We start from the raw sequence: 26,503 nt of genomic DNA on the forward strand, positions 1-26,503 counted from the left end.
CTACTCAAGGTAGTTTTTATAAAAACCTATAAAACCTTTATAAAACTTTATAAAACTTATAAAAACCTACTCAAAAACCTCACCCCTAAAGTCAATGTAAAGTTTTTCCTTAGAGATTAGACACGTCTCAGAAATTTCATTTTTATCCAGTAGTAATAAAGATCAATCTGATGTCACACAGAATGTCAGAGCAAGTTCTTTTTTTAACTATCACGCTGAAAATTAAACATTTTCACAGGCAAGAAAACAGCCCAAAGCCTGCACCTAACATCATAACAACAAAAACAGCCAGATTCTTTAAAAGTGGCTATAAATATTTCTTCAGGAAAAAAAGTTTCTTTGTTCTGGTATTTGCTGCTCAGTATAAGCCTAAAGGTGTGATATCAGGAGCTTTTGCTTTGATAGGAGGCTCTCATTTCCTGGGATCTTAAACTTGCTAAGAACTGCTAAAATGCTCTTCCACCGCCGTAATGTTCAGGGCAAACCTGTGTAAGCTTGTTCCTACCCTTCCTCGTTTTTAGATATCCCGTTTTTCTTAGTTATGTGCAAAGTGGCCGTTTCTCTCAGTGACGATATCGATGTCTGTCTTGTTCACTTTTAGTCTAGTTCTAGACTAAAAGTGCTTACCCAGAACCAGGACCAAACAAGGAGAAGCAACATTCAACTTATACGCTCCACAAATCTGGAACAAACTTCCAGAAAACTGCAAAACATTGCAAACACAGAGTTTCTTTAAATCAAGGCTGAAACCTTTGTTTGGAGAAACACTAAGAACATGTAAAATTGATCAACATATTTGATGTGCACTGGTGATATTGATGATGGCATTTGATAAAATGTAACGTTTGTTTCACAATTGGTGACTGTATGATGTTTTTATGATGTAGAGCACTTAGAACTGTGCTGATGCTGAGATATGCTCTACAGCTTGACTTGACTTTAAATGTAGTACGTTGTTTGAAAATGCAACAAAATAAATTATTTTCTATACATTATGTCTACAATTTTCAAACTGCTTCCTGATCAGATGTTTAATTGCAGAAAATGTATGAAAAATTGATGGATTTTTCATTTTCATTTCTTGTGATGGCAAAATGTAAGCTTCAAGTAGAAGCATGGAGAAAACATGGAGAAAAACTACAAAAAAGAGTCCAAGTGCTAAGTTCAAACCATCTAAATCCCACTCATACGCAATATTTTTCATGTAGAAAAGTTGCACCAAAAAGCGGTTAACAGCAGTCTCTTTTTTTCCCCTTCACAGTAGCTGTATTTTGTCTCTTTTTGTTTGCAGTGCTGCTGGTTTGTGTGTGTCGCTACCAGGCTGCATGAATATCATGAAACCTATCAGGGGAGCAGTAGCGTGGATAAAAGAAGAACCCAGTGACTTTCACTTTGATTGTGAGACAGAGTCATTGCTGTGGCGGAGCACTTAATGCTCTGAGTGCTCCTCATGTTTTAAATGTCACTTGGTATTGCTGTGAGCCAAATAATGGAGAAACCATCCACCCCCACTGTCTTCCTCCATCAAAAGGCTTCTGAAAGACTGAGGTTAAAGGCAAACTTTTTGTGCACGCACACATAAAAAATGCTTTACGTACGCAGAGATAAAATCAGTAATCTTAACAGATTTTAAAAAAGATGTATATATTTTATGCAATTAAAGATGCAAAATAAACGCACTTTCCGTTTAAATTTGACTTGAAAATGATCCAGTGTCAACAGATGCTTTAGCAAGAAATACATGGGACCATGTTATGTTTCAGTTTTATAAACCCAATACACACAATTACAGAATAATAAACTAAAAGCTATAATATACTTTTACAAAAGGAAAGTTATAAAACCGACATTCTTACTGTTGGATGTTTTTACACACTGTACATGATCCTTATCATTATACCTTAACTCCAACATACAACATGTACTGTTTATTTATGTTCTGTGCTAAAAAAACTGCAACAAAACAGTTTTTAGTTTTCCTCACATGCACTGCAGTGTTGCTTTTCCTAACAACAGTGGTCTCAAAGCTCCCTCTTCTCTCCCCCGTCCCCCTTTCTCTGTTTCCCCTTTCGAGAATTTTGTGTTACACAGGCCAAAGCATTAATGCCTACTTCCATTACGAGATTGTCAAAATTCACAATCCCCGCTGCTGGATTAAATCCACGGGGGGTGGGACTGCCAACCCTTAATATGATTTCCCCTGTGGTGGTAGAAAGAGACAGTGAGGGAAGATTGAGTGAAAGGAATGCACAGTAGAATGAAAGGTAGTTAGAGAGAAAAGAGTTACAGATATCAAGCAAGAAGTGGTGCATGGAAGGTATAACAATCAGATCTGGGAAACTGTTTGAGAGGGGATGGACACCAATGAGGTATCGAGTTATGGAAAGACAGAAAAGGGGAGAATGGTTAAAACCAGTGAAATGATGCTCCTTTTCTTTAATACAGTAAAAACAAGCAAAACAAAACAAAAAATCTCTCAGCATCAGATTTAGGACTTAGTGCCAGGCCGTAACAGAGGGTATCTCTCTTGAGAATACCTTAAAGAAGAAAACCAATTACTGTGAGAGGGGAGATTAGAATTTGGAGTCTATATAAGGTTACAGTACTTCTCGCATTTTAGCTCAAAACCTGTCCTTGATATGATTTCACAAAGAAAAGGGGAAAGGGAGTAAGCTTGTTTATCCATCTAACAGCCAATGACCTTAACACAAGCCACTTGTTTAATTACATTCAAGCTTCATGTTGTGCAGGCACTTAAACTTAAAGCTATATTGAAAATTATGTGTAAAGTTTGGCTAAACTGAGCTTCTGTTCCTCAAGAACATTGCAAAATGGTGTGTAAAGAACCATTGCACCTTGCTGCTTTCAGAATGTTCATCATTCAGGTTATCTGTACTATTTTATTCAGGGCGATGTGTCGACTTTTTGGTTTCATTGCAATAATTACAGTTCATATAAAGTCTATTAGGGTTTTTTTGTGATAGATGGCATAAACACACTTGTAGAAGGCAGTCCTGTGTATGTATTGAATCATCCAAAGAGTCATCAAAACATTCTCAAACATGATTTCAAATCACATATTTTTTCTAAATATCATGCAACCCTAGTATTAAACATTGTGTTCTACCTTGGGGATGAAGCTGATCTCCCATCCATCAAAGGAATAGTAAAACGGTTGCCATTGGACTTCCACTGATGTCTCTGTGATAGATTTGAAGACTAATCCATCTGGATTGGAAAGATCTGGATTCATAGAAAAAGCATTTGTTTAGTAACACTCTGTTTCATTCTTGTACTTTACTACATTTTAGACTGACTGATTATCAATAAGGCTACGTTAACTTTCGCTTTTCTTTATTGTTAAGATGCAATTGTTTTTTGTTCATTCCAATCCAGATTTATGTCACTAAAATTAAATGTCAAAGTTTTACATGGTCTGGATCCGAATACAGCTGATATGGTTTGTCGTTGCAGACATGGTAACCAATGACATGTTAAGTAACATTCTGCCTAGTTATTCCAGCTTCACATTTTCTTTTGAATAGTACACAAAATATTCCTTTGATAGGCGACTTTCCGCGGATAACTCGGAGTCACAATCCATAGAAAAATCAACAAACAGGCTAATCTGCAAATACTGAACCGCAAAAAGACAGTGAGCCACTGTATGTCTCCAGAAGCTTTAAACATCTAGAGTATAACATTTTTAAATTATTTTTTTTATTACAAAATAGTTCACATTTGGTCAAATTTAATTAAGTGCTTTTAGGTACTGGATTGGATTTAGGTCCATACATGAACTACAATTTCTTGCACATTAAATTGCTAAAATCAAAATCAGTCCACTATTGGACTTGCTTGTTGTTTTGTATTCATTATTTCCTAAACTTTAACTGACGTTCCTGTCCTTCAAAACAAAAGCACCCCTGCAGTAGTGGGGCAGTGTTTAGCAGTGATCTCCTTACCTTAACTTTCAGTTTAGGTTAAGTTTTCAGTCATACTATATGCTTTCAGACAACTAATTGATTGGTGTTCTGTGAGATGTTCAAATCTTGTAATATTGTTTTAGAATCTAACCTAACTTTTAGAGTTTTCACCAAACAACCAAATTTAGATTTTTATATCGAGTTTAAATTATGCACAAAATGACTACTAAGTGACTTGGTGATTTCTGAAGGCCACTGGTTGAGCTTAATTTTTTTCCAAGGTTTCACTGGTAAAGGAGCTGACTGCATACTACACATTTCTGAATTATAATTATCTCTTAAACATTTTGGAATGTTTTTTATTGGTTTGACTTATGAAATACCTGTAAAACACATTAAATCTTATGGTATTTAATGTGACAGAATTTGAAAGTGTTCCAGGGCATGAATACCTTAAGAAAGTTCTGTACTTCCTACACAATAATCTATGATCATTTTGTTGTATAAATATATAATCTGCACTATCACTTCAGTAAACAAAAAATATAATCATTACTCACCAGCACACAGTATTTCTGGAAGATATTAAAATGCCTTGTTCACCAGCAGCTACGTTCTAAACATCTCGATGGATAATCAGATTCTCTGTTTTATAATGTTATTTCAAGAAGACAACCCAATATATCACATCCTCACTGAAAAATGGCTCCATCAAGTTTAATTATTCTAAATTGACTTTATTACTCAAAATTTTTACCATAACTGAAATAAAATTCAATTATGTGTGAAATTGAGGATGATTTTAGCAGCCTTGATGGGACTAATGGAAATATGTTTGTGCAGCCACACATCAGCTGCAATAATGAATAGGCTATTACTTACTTAGGGGGTTGATAAGTCTGCGCTCTTAGTAGGCATGAAAACAACTGGCATGCCTCCCCAGCAGATCTGCTGGCTTGCCATTAACACCTGCCAGCGTGTGTGTGACACTGAGCAGTTTTTACAGGTTATATCACAGCCAGACAGCGTAAACAAGCAGGTCGTGATCTTAAACAAATTGGAAGTATTTTCTTTTTTTTAAGGGGAGGTGTAAATGCATTTATATAATCGACATGAGACTGTCAGAATGTATTAATGGAAAACCTCTATAAAAAAAGGAAAAGTACATTAGGTCTGGGACTAAACGCGCGAACTCCAGCAACTGACAAGTGAGTCTTTTGAAAAGAAGATATAAACAAAGTACAGAACGAAACTTACACGTCCACACAGTGATACTGGAGGGAACGCTGATTGAGTTGTTGATGACAGCAAACACATTGATGTTGTACTCTATGCCGGCTTCAAGACCTGTGATAATCCAAGATGATGTGTTTCCTGGGAGCCTCACTTCTAGCTGCACACCTGACAGAAACAAAAAAAATAAAATGACAAGAGGATGCACTTTTATCCCGCTGTTGCTTTTGCACGGCATTATGACACGACCAATGTTTGAAATGTTTTTTGTTTTTTTTTCTAGATTAAATAGAGATCTCTCCTTACCTCCAGGGCTGCTTGGAGTGTAGGTCACCAAGAAATCTGTCACCATAATGGACCCTTCCCACTCCAGCTCGATAGTACGATCTGTAACTCCACGTGCATTTAAATTCATGGCAGGTGCCACTGTTGAAACAAACACAAAAATATATATATTCTTGTGCTTTGCTAAAGATTAAACCTTCAATTTATAACAGTCCATAAAGTAAAAAAAAATAAATAAAGACAGCAAGTGTAAGAAAACAAAAAAAACATTTTAATTTTAAATCAGTTTTCTTTGTAATTAACAACAAAACCAGACTCAGTCACATGCTTGTTTTTTGAGTAAGTTAGTCTACGAAAAATAAATGTATGGCATAAGCAGGCCAATATGCGCAAGAATGTCATTAGATTACTTTCTTTTTAACACTTTCACAATCTGCAAATTGTTTGCCTAGCTTTAAACTGACCATGCGATGGTCAGTTTAAAAAACTGACCATCGCATGCATAAGGCATGTTTAAAGCTAGGCCACAAAAATTCACACACTACTACTCTCCGCTCTATGGGCTCCGCATAAAAAGCAGAGGTCATGTTGAATAAAAACACGTCGTCCAAAAATAAGGAAAATAGAGAAGAATGTTGGGATTAAGTAATGAAATACATAAATAACATAACTGCTGGCAACTGCAGGAATTTAACAAAGTGGGTGAAAATTGGCTGCCTGATTTTATTTTATTTTTTTTTATGATGTGACTATCTTAAAAGTAGAAAAACTGACCAGGGAACACTGGAAGTTGAAAAAGAGTTAAATGACAGCTAAACGCTGTTCTAAGTGCTTGGATGAAAGAAATCTGGATGTTTCCTGCTTCTTAAAGGCATTCAGAACAAGTCAGAACGACCTTAATTGACCCATTAGTGTGACATTTTAAAAACTTGATTTTCCCAACCAATGTTCGAAAAGTCGAGGTCTATTCTATTTGGATATCTGAGAATCTTTTCTAACGTTTTAGCCAATTAAAAACTTTTCTTCAAAACGAAGAAAGAACCTTCATTAAAGAACCTCAGTGTCAACAATGTCATTGCAGTTAATGGATGGTTTATTTTATGAACTATTAAAATGCTTGCATTGAGTAGTCTTTAAGACCATTTTTTTATTTTTTGTTTTTTTTGTCCACACATGATTGATGTTCCATCAGTAAAGGTCCTGACTGAAACGTGTAGTGATAATGAAATATGTAAAAAAAAAAAAAAAAAAAACTTTTCCTTTTATTTCATACAGTTACACTCAGTAGCACATGTTTTACACAGTAATATCCATCATATCTCACCATTTCCAATTTGCCTCTATTTACCATGTAAACAATCATTTTTTGTCAGTAAAAATAATGAGCTAATTCATTCTGAAAGCTTCACCTGAAGGCGTTCGTCTGTCAAACAACAAAAGCAATGTTACTCAGAATCATTGAACACGATGTAATCTATTTAAATATTCACTGAGTGTTTTCAAATATAGACAGTTTTTCTCCCCTCTCAACTCGTTTCAGTATTAAAATAAGTGAGCAATGAGTACATCTGACACTATGCTGAAATATTAAAACCACTCATAGATAAAATTCTTCTCCTTCCACACTCTAGTTATTTTTGTCATAACAGCTGATGATGGAAAAAGAGCAAGCTCATTTTTCTAAATGTACTTTTGTGCAATAGCCTTTATGAACAGTATACATATGATGATTGATCATACCACTCTCAATACATCTGACTAGGAGACATAAATAAATAAACAAATGGCTGTAAATGAGGGTTGTAAAGCTTTCAATCGCATCAGTTCCTGTAGCAAATAAGACTTGTGAATACAATACATGTAAATGCTGTGTGCATTAATGGCTTAGCCCAAAGCAGGTCTCCACACTTTAAATTAGCAAACAAAAACATTAGCGGTGCCTGATAAAACACTCGGCTGTAGCAGCTCACAGGCTCAGTTTCAATCACTCATAAAACAAAATGAAATCAAGTGCCATATTCATTTGGCTACATCTCTGCGCCAGACTCGGCACACGTTCAGAAGCCTCCGATAAAAGAGAGCATAAACATTGTCGTAATTAAAGACACTTCGCACGGCTTGCTAAATACCTTTCATTTCACCACTTCACTGATACTGAACATTCCCACAAGTAAAAGAACTCTGCTCTTGTAGTGAGAGGCGAGATTTTCTAGCCGCAAACCAGACCGACGGCTATGAATGTAAATGTGGAGGCATATGCAGGAGTGTTTACAGCTTCCCCTGCCGCAAAGAACAAAAGCGGGGCTGGGGAGACAAGTGAAGGACGTACACAGGAAGATGAAGCTGTGGACACGAACGGTTTAAGTCAGAGACACACAGAGGACAGAGTAGAGTGGGAAAAGTGGATGGAGCGCGTGCGTGAGAGGAGTAAATAATTAATCCTGAAAGATGATCAAGTGAGCGATAAAGACGAGAAGCGTGAAGCGGACACAGGTAAAGGGCCAATGAGTGCAATGGTGTGATAAACAACCTCTCACCTCCGCAACACAGGAGGCCATACAACGAGGCCTCCTCTGGGAACTTTTGGGACATTTCAGAAGCTATTTCAACTACTTTCCCGCGTGCCTGACAGACGGGCAACATGCTGTGCAGCAGCTTGTTTATTTTAAAGCAGTGCGAACAACTTCTCCAACATTTTGCAGCGAGATTTATTTCAGCAGCCCAACTCAACTTGGTTGGGTACAGGAAGAAAATAAAAATCCAAGGGGAAGCAACAGAAGTCCAGAGGAAAGACGAACAGTGATGAAATAAGGACAGCCTGCAGGCGAAGTGAGTCATTCACTCAAAAATAGAGACATAAATCAAGATGAAAGACAGGAGCAGAGTTCCTGTGAATGTAAAATTTGTCCGGAAGCTAAAGTGTGTACGTTTTCTATAAAGAGTAATGCAATATTCACGATCATCGTTGAGCTTGTATTAATATTTGAATATGATACAGCTGCAAGAAAGGTTTCAACATACCAGCATTTTTTTCAGGATACATTTTCTTCAAAGACGGTAAATAAATACACCACAAGCAGTGTAATGGAAAGAAACCAGAAACAGTTGATCAATTATATGTTATATGAAGATGAAGTTACACGATATTATGCCTTTTAACTTATTACAGTTCTTAATGTTATACTTTAGTATAAAAAGAAATCGGCACCATTTATCCAAATTGCATCTTTTGTGGTTTAATTCAAAAGGGCGACAGACTGAAGGTCATTTCAGCCTCTTGTGATAACTCTAAGTCTCATTAGGCGTAATCAGCGGAAAGACTGAACCTAACAACAAAGGTCACTCCACCATCAGATGCTCCATTGTGTAATTAACTTCTATTACCTGATTGAGTTAAGACCTTTACGCAGTGGTCTGAGAAGGTTTTGCCGCCTTACAGATTTCTCTTATTTTTGCATGTTTGTCATGCACAATTATCAAATAAATTTCAATACCAGACAAACATAACCTGAGTAAGAAAGTTAGTGTCTTTCTAAAGCTGTTTTGCACCATCATCACTTATAAACTATTTTTTATATCTTTATCCAATAATAATATCAATTTGATTATCTGAAACACTAAAGTACAACAACAAATGTTTCAGAAAGTGTGAAAAATATTTTTGCCACCCGCATATAAAAGTAGGAAGTAGTCTTAAATTATAAAACATTTTTTAGCAGTAGCTGTTGTTACGATGCACATGACTAATGTTAATTTATTTCTCTCAGATAAGTTTAAAATTCATCTTCTCATAATAACATTATTGCAACTTAGAGAAACATTTTTTTTTTTACTTTTAACAATCAGTACTGTATAAGTAAATGGCAAAAATGAATGTAGTGTAAAATGCACCGACATTCAGTCCTTTTCAGCTGGTCCATGTGTGAAGATAAAAATGCAATACTTAAAAAAAATAAAAAGGGTTTTTAAAATCACTAATCCCTAGTTTCATCAACAACTTCATTGCATGAAACATTTAAATAGACTTGTTTTTTAGTTAACCAGCACAAATGATGTCAACACAAGCAGAGGCACTGATTCCAAGGAGGAAAAGAAAATCGGGATAAGAATCAAGCCTGGAACTACAGCTATTCTTTAGACCACCCTAATTTTGGCTCTTGTCCAGTCCTGAGAAAATGGAGTGGATGAGGTGAAACTTTCGCTGCAGGAACAAGAAATCAGCAGCTATTGTCCCCACCACTCTGCAGAGACTTGACCCTGTCACAACTCAGTGGGCAGTAAGTCTTTCACGCCAACAAAATACAGGTAGGTGAAGCTAACGTCTTGATAGAATAAAATTCTCTATCAACATGAATAAGGTTCTGATGATTAAGCACAGTCACGCAGGCCTGTAAAAATGACTTGTATTTTAACAAGTCAGAGGACTACAAAGCGCTTCACACTATATTCTCCCATTCACATTCACATGTTGAATGTGGTAAGCTTCTGGATTGTCGCCACAGCTGGTTTGGGGCAGTTTGACAGAAGCGAGGCTGCCAAGCCATCAGCGCTGCTGACCACCACCAGCAGCCAAGGTGAATGAATCATCTTTCTCAAGGACACAACGACTGAGATAAACAGAGCAGGGACTGGAACCAACAACTCACAAATTACAGGACAAACTCCAACTTTCTGAGCCACCATCGGCCATTCCAAGTATAGACAGTGCTTGGAGATCAAAAACAGTATGACTTAGCAAAGGGCATTTTAACTAAATACTATTAAAGCTGAGATACAAAAACAGGCAATTTCAGAATCAATACATGCATGTCAGTTTTGGTAGATTGCTACACAAAACTACTAAAGAGTTTATCACAAGAGCAAAAGCTTTCTAAGGGTATCCTTCTGCCAGAAAGTATAGTTTCAGTCTAAACCAAATACATTCAAGGTGTTTTCACAATTAACGTGTTTAGTCTGTTTAAAACAAATTCTGGTTCATTCTGACTTTGGTGCGTTTTTGTAGCTGTGAACAGAACAATCACACCAAGACGGGGATCCCCAGACCGCCTCCTCTGTCTCGGGACAGTTGCAAAAAAAAACTCTGGATCAGTTCGTATTGGGTGTGAATGCAATCTGACCCTGAGGCAACACACCTACCAGGTCAATGCACAAAGCTTGAGTCAAAAATCTATCTGCAACAAGGTTTGCATTGCACTGTGGGATACGGTAGAGTAAACAAACTGATAAACAAATGCAGTGTGTCTTCTTTGTAATCTCAGATGTGGTTGTTGAACAGTAAACAATAACAACAATGATTTCAAAAACCTCCACACACACAGTGCTCTACTGGATGGAAATCCAGTAGAGCACCTTTGGGATGTTGTGGAACAGGAGATTTGCATCACGGACTTGCAGGCAAAATGTGGCTCCAACCCTATCGAGGTGAATCTAATAAAATGACTGGTGAATAATATGTTCTCAGACGGGTTGTCTGCATGAATGTCAGCTCATATGTAATTTTTATTTTTTTTTTGTTGCTGCTGCTTAATTCTGTCTTCCCACTCTGATTAAACCCCCCCAAAAAATCTGTCTTCATTCGTATGATATATTAATATTTTCATGTCTCGAAACAGCTTAGATGATACTCTTCCATTTTTGCTTCATTTAGTATGCTGCCATCTGCGAATACACAAATTAGCCCCGGCTCTCAGCTCATCTCCTTCCTGCCCCAGTAACATCCACATCCTTCCCTCGTCTCAACCTCTCCTTACTGATTAAAGAGAGCAGCAGGTTAAGCCTACAGTTTATGAGCATAGAGAGACACACACAGTTACACAAGAAGCAGATCCAGAGGAGAGGTCTGATGTTGCATGGGCTCCTTTACTGGTTCACATTTAGTAAAATGTGGTTTAAAGACCAGATATCATAACAACTTACAGAAAAAAAGTAAAAAAAAATAAAAATAACAGTGTAAAACATAAATAAATTGAAATAAGACTTTTTGAACGGGATCTCAACTAAAGGATGAGATTCATAACACAATTATATAAAACATTTTCTACTGTTTGCCAAGTTTTTTTCTTTTAAGTAATTTCCCAGTTTACCCTCCTTTATAGTTTATCGTTTATGTAATCTAAATTAAATATATTTCATTCAGAGGGGGCCCTTCAAGTTTTTGTGTTTCCATTCAGGTCTGCTGCTGAAACAGTCCTAGTACTAAAACAATAAAAACACTCAGATGTTTTTTAGCAATATCTTCATGTGTAGTCAGTGTCACGAAAATGAGCATTTAAAAAAAAAAAACACAATTGACAGGCACTGCCCCTCACCTAGCAACCCCAATAGAGCCCAGCTCCTCACCTAGCAACCCGAGCAGAGCTCCGCCCACTTAGGCAAACTAATAATGTCTTCTGGTTTTACCGCTGTCTGTGCTGTATAATGCTTCTGGAATAGACAAGTGTTTTGCTGTCAGCTGAAATGCACTAGCGTTCATATCCATTCTCCCAGTCAGGAAAAACAGAGCTGTGTGGTTTAATACAATTTTTATGTTTCTATAAACGTTGTTTATGCGCATTTTGAAGTATCATGTTCAAGTTAATGGAAATCTCAAAGCTTGAAATTCTTTCCTCAGTTTTGCAAAAATCTTTTTACTCTCGGTTGAAGTGTTTTTTTGCTTTTCCAAAAAAGAGATGCAGAGCTGAAGGAGAGATGGAAACACATTTCTAGAATAAGTTGTAGCTGTAGAGCTCTGATGAATATCTTCATTTTTTCAAATTCTGCACTCTGCAATCTCCAATATTGCTAAAATACAGCCAGATTATGCTTCTCTTTCACTTTTTGCTAATTTCTTTACTTTTTCTGTATGCATTTCACTTAAATCTGGTTTCACACCCCTCTGCACTCATTGGATTGGAGAAGCTTCCCCTCCCTCTCTTCGTTTCACAATATGCTGTGATTCTAGTCATTCTTTGCATGATGTGCCTGTTAAAATCTACTTACATGGATTCTTAGCCGAGTAGAACAGAAGCAGCTAAAGACATTGTTTTATTATTATTATTTCAACCAATAGATTGCTAGATTTTTAATCTGTGCCACATATTAGTACAAATCTGCTGATCCCATTAGTAAATAAATTGATAACTACTCTCTCAAATCATTTCTCCCTCATGTTTACCCAGAATAATTAGCTTGAGCACAACTCGTTTTTTTTCCCTCAGTGTTTGAGTCCATTTTTTATAGAGAAACACAAATAAACACGGCTTAATTTTTTAATAGGTATTTACAGGTGTGATGAGGGGCTTGTGATTAAAAAATAAATAAATAAAACTATTACATGTCTGTGCCTTTTTTTACAAGATGTCATTGAAAACCTGGGGATTACCTTTTGTCTAGCTACCCAGTGCCACAGAATTTTCACATAAAAATATATGTGCAGTTTCTGACCCCATGACTAAAAAGATCCAATTTAAATTCAACAGTCTCCATTATTTCACATACTGAGAGAATATAGGCCACCATAATTGAAGGAAGAAAAAATGCCTGCCGTTTCTCTTCGGTTCCTGATAACATGAAACACTTAAGCCTGTCACCCTGTGCTCCTCTGGTTATTGAACTGCCACGTTTTGTATTCAACAAACTCACCCCTACAAGCAGTGGCTAATTACAAAAAAAAATAAATAAATAAGCAATCTGTCCCTCTCACTTGGTATAGATATTAAATAAGGGGAAATGGAATGGATGAATCAGCCTTAGAAATACCATTTTCCCTTCCTGATTTTTTTATCGCTTGCTCCCCTATCTGTCCCCATCCATCATGTTGTTGACAGGTAACTCAAATGGCAGAGGAGGATGTGATATTTTGGCACTGAGGCCCAGCTTTGAACAAAGGCAAGCACAGCTCAGAAACTGTCTCAGCTGCAGTTAATGTGACAGTTGGCTCCCCAGATGAATGTGACTTTTGACAAATGAACATCGTTAGACCTTCTGCTGTCCAGCAAGTCATGCACCCCCACTACTTGCATTTGCAGCACAAAAAGGTTTATTTTACAGCCCTGCATGTATGCTAACAATGGTGGAGCTGAAGCCTGTAATTTTTCCACCTCAAGCTTGCGGAATCTGTGTTGAACACAAAACACAGCAAGGGTTTTTTTTTCTCCGTTTTTCTGAGAAATTAATTCAATAGATGTTCATGCACATATTTGTTTTTTTGTTGTTTTTTTAACTAGAGGCATGTTAAGAGCTTCAAATCTCTTATAGTCACAAAAACGATTAGAGTTTAAGAAATAAAATTCTACTTACACTGTAAATTTAAATAACAACATGAGAAAAAGCCAAATTCATTCATTCATTCAAGGTAATTGAAACTGCTATTTTTTCCAGTGCAACGTGATCTGAATAGATGTTACTTTGTGCAGTAATAGTGAGGCTAAATGTAAGAGCTCATTTAAAAGAACAAAAGCTGCATTATTCAGAACACTGGAACCTTGAGAAGACTCTCGTATTACATGACTAAAAATCATGGCCCCTGGACTCAGATCTTTAAAAACTATTCTTGACTGCTGTCCAAATCGATACACATGGTATCAATTCAAAACATTTTTTATGTTAAATTAATCTCTTTAAATTGTGAGACTTTTCAAGTTAGTTTTCCTTTTTTCATTGGTCACCAACTCTAGTATGATATCTACTGGTTTTCTAGCCAGTTATATTTAAAATGACAAATGATTAGTGAAGCCACGTCAGTAAGGAAAGCTAGCTTAAACACCTGTTAGCTTCAGTCACTGACTTCACGTATAACAAAAGAAGTAGTTTTATATTGCTTCTTTTGCCTTCTTGACAACTCCAACTAAAGAAAAACTAAACACTCATGGTAAAACCTGGTATATTTAGGCATATAAAGTCTTAATACTTTGTGCACATAGAAAATGTTTTAAAAAACTAGGGCTGAAAAGGTTTGGACTCCTCAACAACCATAGAAGTGTTTGTTTCTGTAAAAAAATTTTTCATCTTTTCAATAATTTTTTACAAATAATCATCTGTAAAGCATTCAACAACAAATCTAACACTGATTTAATCAGAGTGCTGAGATTTTCACCAGAATCTTCAAATGATTATACTGAAAGGGATAACTGCAACAAAAAACCATGGGGGATTCTGTTGCACTTTGAATCCGCTTTCACGATCACAGCTCTCAGGATTACAACCACGCCCTGTTCTCACAGTGTCAGAAAATCATAGTCAAAACAATTAAATAAAAATGTCAGAAACACAGATATCTGGTTTCCTGCAGCTCTTGTGTGATGTAAGCTTGTGTGTGTGTGTTTTTTTAAATAGTGTTTCTGTCCTCAAGCATTTAATCTTTCAGATCTTCATTAATGAAGAACAACTTTTTTGAGGGAATTTTTTTGCTTCACATGGTTTAATCACATATGCCAAAATACTTCTTAGGGTAAAAACATAAATAAAAAATTAGCTTACCTGAGTTACAATCATCTCCAGCAAAGCCATCCTGGCAGACACAGAAACCCTCCTTGCAGACTCCCTTCTTGCTGCAGTTGTTGGCGCAGTAGACCAATGAACAGTCTTCTCCCACATAGCCGGGGCGGCACTGGCACGTCCCGTTGACACACAACCCCTGATCTGAGCAGTCGTTGAGACACCGTCCGACCATGCAGTCTTCGCCTGTGAAGGACTCCTCGCACACGCATTCACCATCGATACACAGGCCTCTGCCTGAGCAGTCGGAGGGGCATCGTGGCTCTGAACAGTTGTCGCCTCCAAAGTCCCGATCACACACACACTCCCCTTCGATGCACACCCCCTGACCGGAGCAGTCATTTGGGCAACGAGGCTCGGAGCAGTTTTTGCCGCCCCAGCCTTCCTCACAGATGCAGCCACACAGATCAAAGCTGAAGCTCCCGTGGCCGCTGCAACCTGGGACAAAGTCCAGACGACCTAAGATGAAAAGTGGACACAGTCTGCTTTACACAATGGCTCCAGTTTGATACCGTCTTCAAGCAAGAAAGAAAACATTACATGTTGAATGAAATTTGTTAAATTCCTTTCAAAGTCAAAGACTTTGTGTTTAATAAGACAACTGCAAACAGACTAGAAAACTGTTGTCAGGACATATAAATGTACAGTTGCTTCAATTAGATTATTCCAGCAGCCATCCTCCTCGGCTGCGTGTGTCATCCTCTTTCTGATTCTGATCATGACTGCTAGAGAAAATCATTTTCTCACCATGGAGATGGAGCGTTTTCAGAGAGTATTTGAAATGGGTGATGGTGTCATTGGAGCAGATACTTTAACCGTCATTTATTCCGTGGCTCTGTCCACGCTGGTCTTCTCGTAACATGGATGGGAGAATTATCAGAGGTTTCTCTACACCCTTTCTCCACGGAGCAGGTAAAAAGAAAATGCCAATCAGAATCAATAACGTCGTGTTGTCTGTGCCTTGTGTTTTCTGCTTGGCATACTTGTTTGTCTGTCTGTCTGTTTTTGTTAATCTGTTCAATTTTTCTTTCTTTCTACATAAAGAACACTAAAAAAAACCGGAATCTTTATTTAAATACGTTGTCGTCAGGAAGCGACAGAACTCACCCATGGCAGAGCCTTCCCCACAGCATCCAGATCCACACTGAGCTCTGAGCATGGACACCTCTCTCTCCAGCATCTCCACTCTGGTGGCCAGTTGCTGGATTGTGGTTATCGCTGGACAACTGCACGCTGCTTTTGGTATGTTGATGCGGTGTGTAAACGTCACCTAGGCAAGGAGCAACAGTTTGGTTTGAATTTCACAGCATTGGACAAGGCAATAAAATCATCTATTTTGAATGTCCTCTTGAGTTTGTTCATGTTTGAAGAATTAAGGTTTTAGACTCCTGGTTAAGTATAAGATTATGATCAGCATACGAGAAATGTTGGGCTCCCTGTTGCAGACTATTTCTTGAGTCTTATCTTACCCATCAGACACACATACATAAAGTGAAAGACCTGCAACTGCCCTGCTTTCTTTGGTCAAGCACAATGTTTACTGTGAGTGAATTTTATATGCAACAGTCCACATACAGTTTTACAATGTATTTTTTTTTAGTTTTAGCTAACTGTAAGGTTTCTCCCCACCATCAATACTTTCAGACAAGGTGCAAAATATACATGAAGCAATGCAGACTAATAAAAAAAAATGCTATGCAGTTGCATTTTGTTAATTCCACTTAGGACAAGAGGAGGGGACAGGTCAGGAAGGAAAGTGGCAGAAGATATCTGTAACTTAAATGCTAGCTAAGGCAGGACACTGATTGTTCAAACCGCCCAGGCTCCAGACAAGAGGCTGTTTTATTTTTATAATTTTAGAAAGATTGCTTGAATTTCTGTCAGTAATACACACATTGTTTTTTTATTGTTGTGTAATAAGAGCAAACAGACATGAGAAATCCAAACAGACTCCCTGCACTGAACCCAATTGAACAGCAAAGGCTATAAAAAGTGATTGATTTTAATTTGGGTGAAAACAACACTCGTCTCTAAATAACTCATCATGTGAAATTACTGAAAGTAATAGTGCAAAATAATGTTCAGAAAAGCCACCTGACTCTCTGCATCAAGCGTCTGCTCCGTGTATTCTGTTGGCCCCGCTGGCTCCCCTGGACCCTCAGCTGGAGGTCTGGATCCCAACTCAGCGTGAGAATCTGCACAATTCAAAGAACACGTCTTAAAAGTTTTAAATAAAAAAAAACAAAAAACTATGCTGTGCATGCTTCTAAAATGTCTAGACGATTTCTCCAAATTGACCCTTCACAATATCCAGCTGATCAGAAGGATGAGAGGGTCACCTGGGGCCACAGATGCATCCAGGTCGATGGAGCACAGAGACTCCATCGGCACGTTAATGTTGTACACGTGGTTAAAGACAAGAGGCTGCTCTCGTAGTGTCTGGTTGACTGAGGAAGCAGAGGGAAACTGATCCCCCTCTGGGATCTGCCTCCTCACTCTGGTGGTTCGAACCAGCTTGTTGTCTCCTGATGGAGCAGCGTGTGCAGCACCCTGGAGCGAGAGACAACATGAAACAAAAAAACATTACACGTTTTGTGGACTCAGGGGATTCAGGTTTGTTCTCTCTCTCTTTTTTTTTTTTGTCCTTCATATGACAGTGCATTTACAAAATGATGGAGTAACGACAAAGAAAAGAGCCCAGGGGTATAACAAACAAGGCGGCAATAAAACGCAAAATCTGAAAAATGGTGTTTTCTGGCTGTAACACTGACAAAACTATTTTCAAATAGAGAAACGGTAATCTCCAAAAAGCAGTGGTGACAGCTCTGCATTTAAAAGCTAGGTTTTCTGACTGTCAAAGTAAAATGCATTACATAAGAAGCAAGATCCCATCATATAGAAGTAATCATATATATCTGCAAAAGTAACTTAGTATCCCATTTAACCTTTCCATATTGCGATTTAAATTAATTGGCGTTAAAAAGTATTTAATCTCTGAAAAATGTGATGGTAATGTTCATTAAGGACATCTGGGGATCAACTCTTTGTAGAACCATATTTTCAAGAAACTACAGCTGAGAGTCACTTGGGGTACATACGTCTTCTTCACCAACTTCACCAACTTTAAGGAGACTGAGATTTTTGTCCAACCTTTTTTTAGGCTCGTGGATGAATAACACATATGAACAACAAATCTTAAATCTTACCATCAATTACAAATTAGATTAAAGTCTGATTTTAAATACCGTGATCGGAGATCAGGTTGCATGTTTTTGGTTGCAACCCTGCAATGTAAAAAAAGAAGTGTCTCTAATTTAGACGCTTGGCAGCTGTGGTCGAAAGATTTTTACTGTAAAAGTGACCATAGCTGAGTTTCTTTGTTTTTGTGGGTTTTTTTGCGGGGGGTGGGGGGGGGGGGGGGGATTACAGTGTGCCAGATGCTAAGCCTCTGTCCTCAGCTTCAGCCTGTTGATAATGTGTTTTGGTTGCACCTTATCAAAAACAAATTCCACATGTTTGATAGCTGAACTTTTATGATAAATGAAAGATGGCAAGAAGAATTGGTTCTCTCCATGACACTCTACCAAAAGGGTCATATTTCTGGACTGCATGACTAACCGGTCTGTCATCAAATTTTTCCACCTAAGCTGTGGATCTCAGCTGTTTCTCCAGAGTTATTATGGTCCCCTTGGCTGCTTCTCGACTATCTGTTTAGGCCAGTATTAAAAGCTTGGACCCCCACTCGTCTGTGAGAGCTCTCTCAGTGTCTCATGGAGGCTGGGAAGTGCCATACGGCAGACAAAACTGACAACTGCGGCTTTAAACACCTTAATTGGGCTGGCAATCCTGTATTGATAGAGCCGGAAATACAATACAATACAATATATATATAAAAGATTGAAGAATTGCTCCATTTTTTCTGTCAGAGAACTGAGCATATTCAGTACACCAACATGCAGCATTAGCAGCTAATGACAGATATGTCAAGATTTGAATAACTCCACATGTCGTTGCAGCTTGATTTCAGAATGATAGCCATTTGAAAGCTTTGAAGCTCGAATCAAAAGCTTTTTTCCCTTTTTTTTCCACCTATGAATGAAAAGATTTTTTATTATTTGTGGTCCAAATGAACAAAACATAAACCCTTTCATGTCTTTTCAAACTGAAGTGCATTTGAAGCTGAAAATGTATTGCCAACCAAAGAGCAATCCAAACAATTTACTTGTGAGCTTCCCCCACTTATATGCACTGCAGTTGCCAACTACATATTTTTGTTTGCCTCGATAAAAGTAAATTCATACGAAACATCCTCTGCACTAAAAGATGTTCCTACTTGACACACTGTGCTTGAATTGTAGCTTTATAACCATCGAGCAAAGCAGTAATGCGGTTCTTGAATCCTATTGACTTATTTACACCATCAGTTGTGGAAACATGTAGAAATTTTCTCGGTAATCGCATGCAAACCATTTTAGCAGCACATTTAAGGACTGTATTTAACAATTTTGACAGATCTGGGCTGCACACAGACCAATTTAACACAGAACCCTTTTTTGTAGCCTGGCTGTAACAATAAATGCGGAATGTGGTTTACACTTCATAAAAAAATGCAGACATTTGGGTGAACGCAAGTGTTGCTCTAAAATTGGTACATATTATCCAGATATAATGGTGTTAAAACCAATTGCTAAAATCTGGTTCAACAACTGAGAAATGCCTGCTTTTCAAAGGAGCGATGAAAAAAAAACACATTTAAATCCCAGCAAATATACATGCTGTCAAAAGTTTGAATTTCTATGCCAACTATATATTTAATCTATACAAAACAAATAATTATAAAGTAACACTTACATTTTAACACTGCTAAGTCAATTTTACCTGTAGTGCAAAAAGGAGAGCAAGAGCCAACATTGTTGTGAGCTCTGTGGTCCAATGAAGTTGCTTTGATTCTGGCATCCTTGCAACACACTTCACCGCTGTCCTCCACTCACACCTATTATATTAAGGAGCAGAGGAAGAGAAAAAAGAAAAACCGTTATTTTCAATGACATTTCCAAAGAAAGCAATTAGTACAATGGCCTTTATGTGTCTGTACATAAATACACTTGTTACTGTACAGACCATGAAACATAAATTCATAACTTTGTGCAAGTGCAGAGCTGAAAGCTTATTCTTTGTAAATATAAAAACAAATGCCCGTGGTCCTATATAAAAAAAAGACATTACAAGTAAAACTAAAATGAAACATATATATTAAGCACTCAGCTAAGAAATTTGTAAAGATATTTCACAGAGCAATATTTGATCATTTCACTTAGGAATGACATGGGATGAAGCTAGTGGTTGAATTTCCAATGACATTTTAAGGATGCCGCTATAATCCAGTTTCTGTTCACAGCAAAATTCTGGAGTCAGAAATAAGTAGCTTTTAGCAGCAAAGTTAAAAACTAAAAATGACAGCTTTTCCCTACATTTTTGTCAGTTTTGGAGTGTACAATATTTCCGACCAAGTTTGACAAGTCTATTGAATTATGACATTTAAAAAAAAAATTAAGTAAGTTAACATTTCACAAATACATTTTAAGTAGAATTTGAACAAGTGTCTGTTCAGAATAAAATCATTCATTTCAGCTTTAACCAGTGTAAATAGATTTTAAGCAAGAGATTGTGAAATGTGGCCGTAACTCATAAACCTCAAAATAGACCTTTAGTCTTGCCTGACTTTATTTCACTTTTTTTAATAACTTGTATCTTTGTTTAGCGCTCACTTATTTGAATAAAACATATACAATATTCATAAATGCAGTTATGTACATTGGCATAACTTTACAAAGTAGTAACTACACCGTTTTTCTACTCAGATACATCTATAATTGTATTGATATTGCTATTGTTAACAGGGTGTCTATAATTGGATTAGAACAGGTTTGAGGTAGTCTTGAAATTACCTTAAGCCTAAATTGGGTAATTTGAGGGCCAAATCTGAAGCTCCAAATTAGACATAGACTTCGGTTTTACTACCCAGGTGTAGTGAGATACATGCAAATTAGAAACACGAAACATGTTCAGGGCCTCCATCAGGAATACAACTTTAAAGGTGATCATTTTGAGTTGATTGGTTTGTGTCGCTAGAGTATAAATGCATCAATCAAACTAAACAGAATATTTATATTGAGGACATTTGATCGTGTTTTTGAATGAGATTTGAAGTAATTTCATTCCCAGTTCCCTTCAGATTAGCCATGACTGTGTGTGAATGGTGGATAAGAGGATCTGTGATTTGAATTCTAGAAACCTTTTTTATTATCTCAACAGTGCAACTCATGTTGGTAAAGCAGCCTGCTTCTCTCAGCTGGAACCTTTTGAGAGAGCAAGATGGAAGGCATCTTATCCCGCCTTACAGGCTCGGGACTCAATGTATTTGCACATAAATAAGAAACAGCCAGGTTTACAGTGCTAGAGCCAGGTATCCTTATAAGATTGTGTCATTCAAAGAATTTCTTTGTCATTATTGCATATGTAATGCCTCAGCTTTCCTATCTACATACTTTACATTTCAGCAAAGGAACTGTTACATTTTTTTCTCAATATTAAATATTTTGTTCCATAAAAACAAGCAAAAAATAAAATAAACAAAGGAATCACATATAACTGATCTAGCTGATATGTTACCACACCGCTGGTTTTACAGATGACTTTGGCCTTGCTGAAAAGGACTTCGCCCCAATAGTCTGTGCCCACGAGATGGGAAATGTTTCACTACCCAAGAGTCATTTATCTGTCAAATGCACCAAGCAAAACACCAGGGATGTAAATGATGGAATGAGGTGAGCAAGACCAACTACAACCATCCTGTTAACAGAAAAGCTACTTTAGACAGTCTTTGGGAGAGGCTGAGATAATAAATGGTTCATCATAAATTTTCTCTGAGAAGTATAAAACAAAAGACAGAATTTTAAGACCAAGTGCAACCAAGGTGTTTGATACTTGTGAATTATATCATTTTATCGTTCTTCTCTTTTGATCGTTAAGATGAATGAACATCTTGTTACATCTTTAATTCATCCATTCATCCATGACAAGGTGGGCAACTTCACGTGGCAAGATAACAAAATCCCAAATAAGCATAAAGGCAGGCCAAGTTTTCACAATACTTGTCATTATGACTGAATTATTATTTTTTAATTATTAAAGTCAGACTACATTAATGCACATATTCATTTGAAAAATCTACCGTATTTCCCGGACTATAGAGCGCACATCACTATAGGCGCTGGTATCTCCGCCGCTCTCGGTTTTCCACCCTTAATAAATCTGCCAATGCCGAACCATGGATTCATTCACGCCGATCTGTTCTGCCAGATCAATAGCCTTCAACTTAAAAGCGGTATCATATGAACTTCTTCATGTGGTTTCCATGATGAGGGGGTATGAGTTTGAAAGCATTTCTCCATCTTGCTGTTCTCCACAGCATGTGCTTGTTCGAAATGAAGTTTAGCGCTTTCTTCATTGACAGTGGTGGGAAGTAACGAAGTACAAGTACTTTGTTACTGTACTTAAGTAGAGTTTTTGTGTATCTGTACTTTACTTAAGTAGATTTAATAATGGGTACTTTCTACTTTTACTCCACTACATTTTACAGTAAGTATCTGTACTTTCTACTTCACTACATTTCTACAAAACTGTCCCGTTACTCGTTACATCCAAGTCGCGTTGCTCTTTTTTTCTGTTAAAATGTGAAGTTCAGGGATTTAAGGTGGCGCCTTAAAATCCGAGCAATATCGTAACTTACGTGTCTGTTGTCACCCATCGCCTCCACCTTTACTCGCACGCGAAGCTCCAGACATGCGCAGTGGTTTCCTCTGAGCGAGTCTAATCATCAGTAATATAATAGCGCTGCATAAATCATAAGATATGGCGACATGTAAAATCAGCAGCGCTTCGCTTTCACAGACGGTGGGGACTTCATCCAACTTTTAGCGTCATTTGGAAGGAAAGCTTAAAGAAAGGTAAGATCTGTGGAGGTGATGCTAGCAAAGCTAGCTGTACTGACGTAGACACACATGTTGCATCTGCGATGAAAAAAAGTTGTCACTCATGCGCTGAATTATTGTGTGGAGGTTTTGACTGAGGTGTCGCACATATGGGACAACGCTGGTACATTCAGGAACGATCCGATTCTTCTGGACAGATCTTTACTGATTGCATTTATTTAAGCTCTACGTATTTAATAACTAGTTTTTTATGGGAAAGTGGATCTTTCAGATCAATTTGAGAAGCAATTTTGATAAGTAAAAGTTAATTTTTTTGTGTCACGTAGCGCGGGGTGCTGGTCTTGACTTGGTCTTGGGTCGGTGACCTTGACTACAACTCTGCTACTGGCTCCTTGGTTGCCTGTCCTCTCCCACCCACCTTCTTTCCATCCCCTTTCTGTTGGATTTCTTTAAAAATAAAAGCCACTAGTAGCAAAAAAAAAAGTGAAGTTCATGTTATGTTAGGACAGGAGACAAGATGTTTCCGTCCCTGAAATTATGATGCATAGAATCACATATCTAAGTCTAAACCATGTTACAGAGAGTAAACATAATAAAAATATGCTTTATCTGTGGCATTGTTCATTAAAATGGCACATTTCTAATGTATTAAGAGCAACTGGCAGCTCAGAGTTCCCATGCACCACATACCGGTGAAACACCGTTACTGCACCCATCGTAACAAGTAAATTATTATTATTATTATTATTATTATTATTATTATTATTATTATTATTATCCCATAGACATTTAAATGCTCCTTTTTCACTTTTTTTTCACACACCAGTGGGCATCACAAGAGGTTTGTTTGACTCATAGACCGGCCCAGGTCATGTTGTGGTTCCCCTGACATTTGCTCTATGCCTGTTAGGAGATGGAACCCAAATAACAAATAAAAATGGGTGGGCGGTAAGTGGAGGGGCCAATGGTTCCCTGGCCCCTCCTGTTAAGCTGCACAAATCACTGCCAGTTCAGACTTGCGGGAATAATGCATCTAGTGCCCACAGATTAAGTTTTTTTTTCACAGCGCATGCTCACTGCGTGCTATTTTTACCCTTAGCAACAGTTGCCATGCTGCTTACAATGACGTCATCAGCATGACTTCAAATGATGTCTGTGTCATGAGGCCCTTCTGAGGATGACTTTATGATGTCATAGAGTCCATGACATCACCAACTGATCAGTTAATTCTCTGATCAGTTACCACAAATCGGTTAACAAGTCAGTCAACTCGAGATTCATTTGGACGTTTTAGCTCAGCACAATAAAGATGAACGACGAAAGCCCAGAGAGAGAAATGGATGTGAAACCTAAGGTTTCTTGTTGGACGAAAGTGAAAAAGACATTGTCCAGCAAAGTTCATCCTGGTCAAAGAAGCCCAGATTACAAAAAGAGAAACTTTCTCAGTGAACTTCTGTGGGAAGTGATAGAAAAGGCTGCAGATGGACCAACTCTGCATCTTGTCCGACAAGTCTTTGAGGAACAACATAGCAAAATTTTGAAATTGCTTTTGAGAAAAACTGGAGATATAAATGTGAACGTACTCTCGGAGATTTCAGAAGAACTTGGTGAAAGGATTTTCCAGAGTCTTGCGAGAGATGCATTCCACTTTGCCAGTGGACTGCATTTAATCGCACTAGTGGAACACCCAGAAGGACACCAAGTCATCGTGGAAAAATTCAAAAAGCATCTGGAGAATCCTGTTCCTAAAGAGAAAATGTTCACGTCTACCAAAAGAAAGATCCGAAAGACTTTTTTCCAACTGAAGACTTGTACGCAGATGAAAACTGCCTGAGTGAAGATTATACTCAGGCAACCATGGACCCTGAACAATTTTTGAGGGACGCAAACAGGATGGGATTCAGACGTGGAACAGAAGATGAAAGGAGAATTATGGTTCAAAATATTCTATGGAGATTGATTTATAAGTCCAGTTACAGATCTAGCTATGGGCATTACAAAAGGAAGGACACCGAACCGGTCCAGAGAAAGCTTGCTCCAAAAATATGGAAAGAAGTCAAGGACATAGATTTTGTCTTTTATGACAAAATGGAAAAAAAAGCCTGCCGAGACATCCTGCAACTTCTGTGGGGCAATGAAGACGCAGTTAGAGAACTGCTCTTCAAAATGATTAAAAGCAACAACCCAATAGTGATTCACAAGGTTGTGGAATGCTTTAAAAGAACCCTTGCACGACCGAGAAAAATCAATCTCAAAGACACCTTTCTCCAAAAGGCATGGGACCTCATCAAAGAGGCTGCGGGTTGTGGAGACAATCCAGCTGAAGAGAGGCAAGAGCCCACCAAGAATGGATCAAATGTTGTGTTTAGTCCACACTTAGCTGGGCCTCTAAATTTGGTCAACTCAGAGGTTGGTACTGACTTGGAGGAGTCAGGGCCGAACTCAGAGTCAGGACCCGCCTCAGAGTCAGATCCCGTCACCGAGTCAGGACAGACGTCTGAGACGGGACCCGTCTCAGAGTCAGGACCCATCCCCGAGTCAGGACCCGTCCCCATCTCCGAGTTAGGATCTGTCTCAGAGTCTGGACCCGCCTCAGCGTCTGGACCCGCCTCAGCGTCAGGACCTGCCTCAGAGTTAGGACCCGCCCCAGAGTCAGGACCCGCCCCAGAGTCTGGACCCGCCTCAGAGTCTGGACCCGCCTCAGCGTCTGGACCCGCCTCAGAGTCTGGACCCGCCTCAGCGTCTGGACCCGCCTCAGAGTCTGGACCCGCCTCAGAGTCGTGGCCTGTCACCGAGTCAGGACAGAACTCTGAGACGGGACCGACCTCTGAGACAGGACCGACCTCTGAGACGGGACCGACCTCTGAGACGGGACCGACCTCTGAGACAGGACCTGCCTCTGAGATGGGACCTGCCTCTGAGATGGGACCCGTCTCCGAGTCAGGACCCGTCCCTGGACCCGTCTCCGAGTCAGGATCCGCCTCAGAGTCAGGACCCGCCTCAGCGTCTGGACAGACCTCTGAGACGGGACAGACCTCTGAGACGGGACCTGCCTCTGAGACAGGACCGACCTCTGAGACGGGACCGACCTCTGAGACGGGACCTACCTCTGAGACGGGACCTGCCTCTGAGACGGGACCTGCCTCTGAGACGGGACCTGCCACAGAGTTATGACCTGTCTCTGAGTCAGGACCTGTCTCCGACTCACGACAGACCTCTGAGTCCTCATGCCTAATCTCACCAACCTAGTGACACCTTGTCAGAAGTATCAAAACTGTTCCTCAGAAGAACTTCGCATCTTACCAGAGCGGATGATTATGGCCTTAAAGATTGCTTACAAGTTTTCAACCTGAGAATACCGGAAACCATTAGTCATCTGTTGTTACAGTGAGAGAAAGACGGGTAGATTAACCCGAAGAATCAGAATTGGAGGCCGAGGGAACGATGGCCCACTGGGAGGCTAGAAGGGGTTCGAAGAAGAAGGAGAGAAGGTGGGGGGCTGACGTATCGTTAGAGAGGAGGGGGAAGCGAAGGATTGAACGAAGGAGAGACACATGAGAGGTACACTAGCCCCCCCCTCAATGTAGAGGT

General features: G+C 38.6%; 1 protein-coding gene across 6 annotated transcripts in view; it reads right to left on the reverse strand.

The window, feature by feature from the left end:
• tnr (tenascin R (restrictin, janusin)) overlaps positions 1-26,503 on the reverse strand; it is a 175,156-nt gene that overhangs the window by 54,366 nt on the left and 94,287 nt on the right. For all 6 annotated transcript variants that reach the window (XM_081597802.1, XM_081597800.1, XM_081597804.1 and 3 more), the window contains 8 exons: positions 19,797-19,911; positions 17,258-17,468; positions 17,013-17,113; positions 16,026-16,188; positions 14,901-15,377; positions 5,466-5,585; positions 5,184-5,327; positions 3,128-3,243 (listed from right to left, as the gene is read on the reverse strand). In XM_081597802.1, coding sequence (XP_081453928.1) covers positions 3,128-3,243; positions 5,184-5,327; positions 5,466-5,585; positions 14,901-15,377; positions 16,026-16,188; positions 17,013-17,113; positions 17,258-17,468; positions 19,797-19,874 — 1,410 coding nt within the window. In that variant the 5' untranslated portion in view covers positions 19,875-19,911. The remainder of the gene's footprint in view (positions 1-3,127; positions 3,244-5,183; positions 5,328-5,465; positions 5,586-14,900; positions 15,378-16,025; positions 16,189-17,012; positions 17,114-17,257; positions 17,469-19,796; positions 19,912-26,503) is intronic.

The sequence above is a fragment of the Poecilia reticulata genome, chromosome 17 (assembly GCF_904066995.2).
Source record: "Poecilia reticulata chromosome 17, P_reticulata-male-v2, whole genome shotgun sequence".
NCBI classification, from domain to species: domain Eukaryota; kingdom Metazoa; phylum Chordata; class Actinopteri; order Cyprinodontiformes; family Poeciliidae; genus Poecilia; species Poecilia reticulata.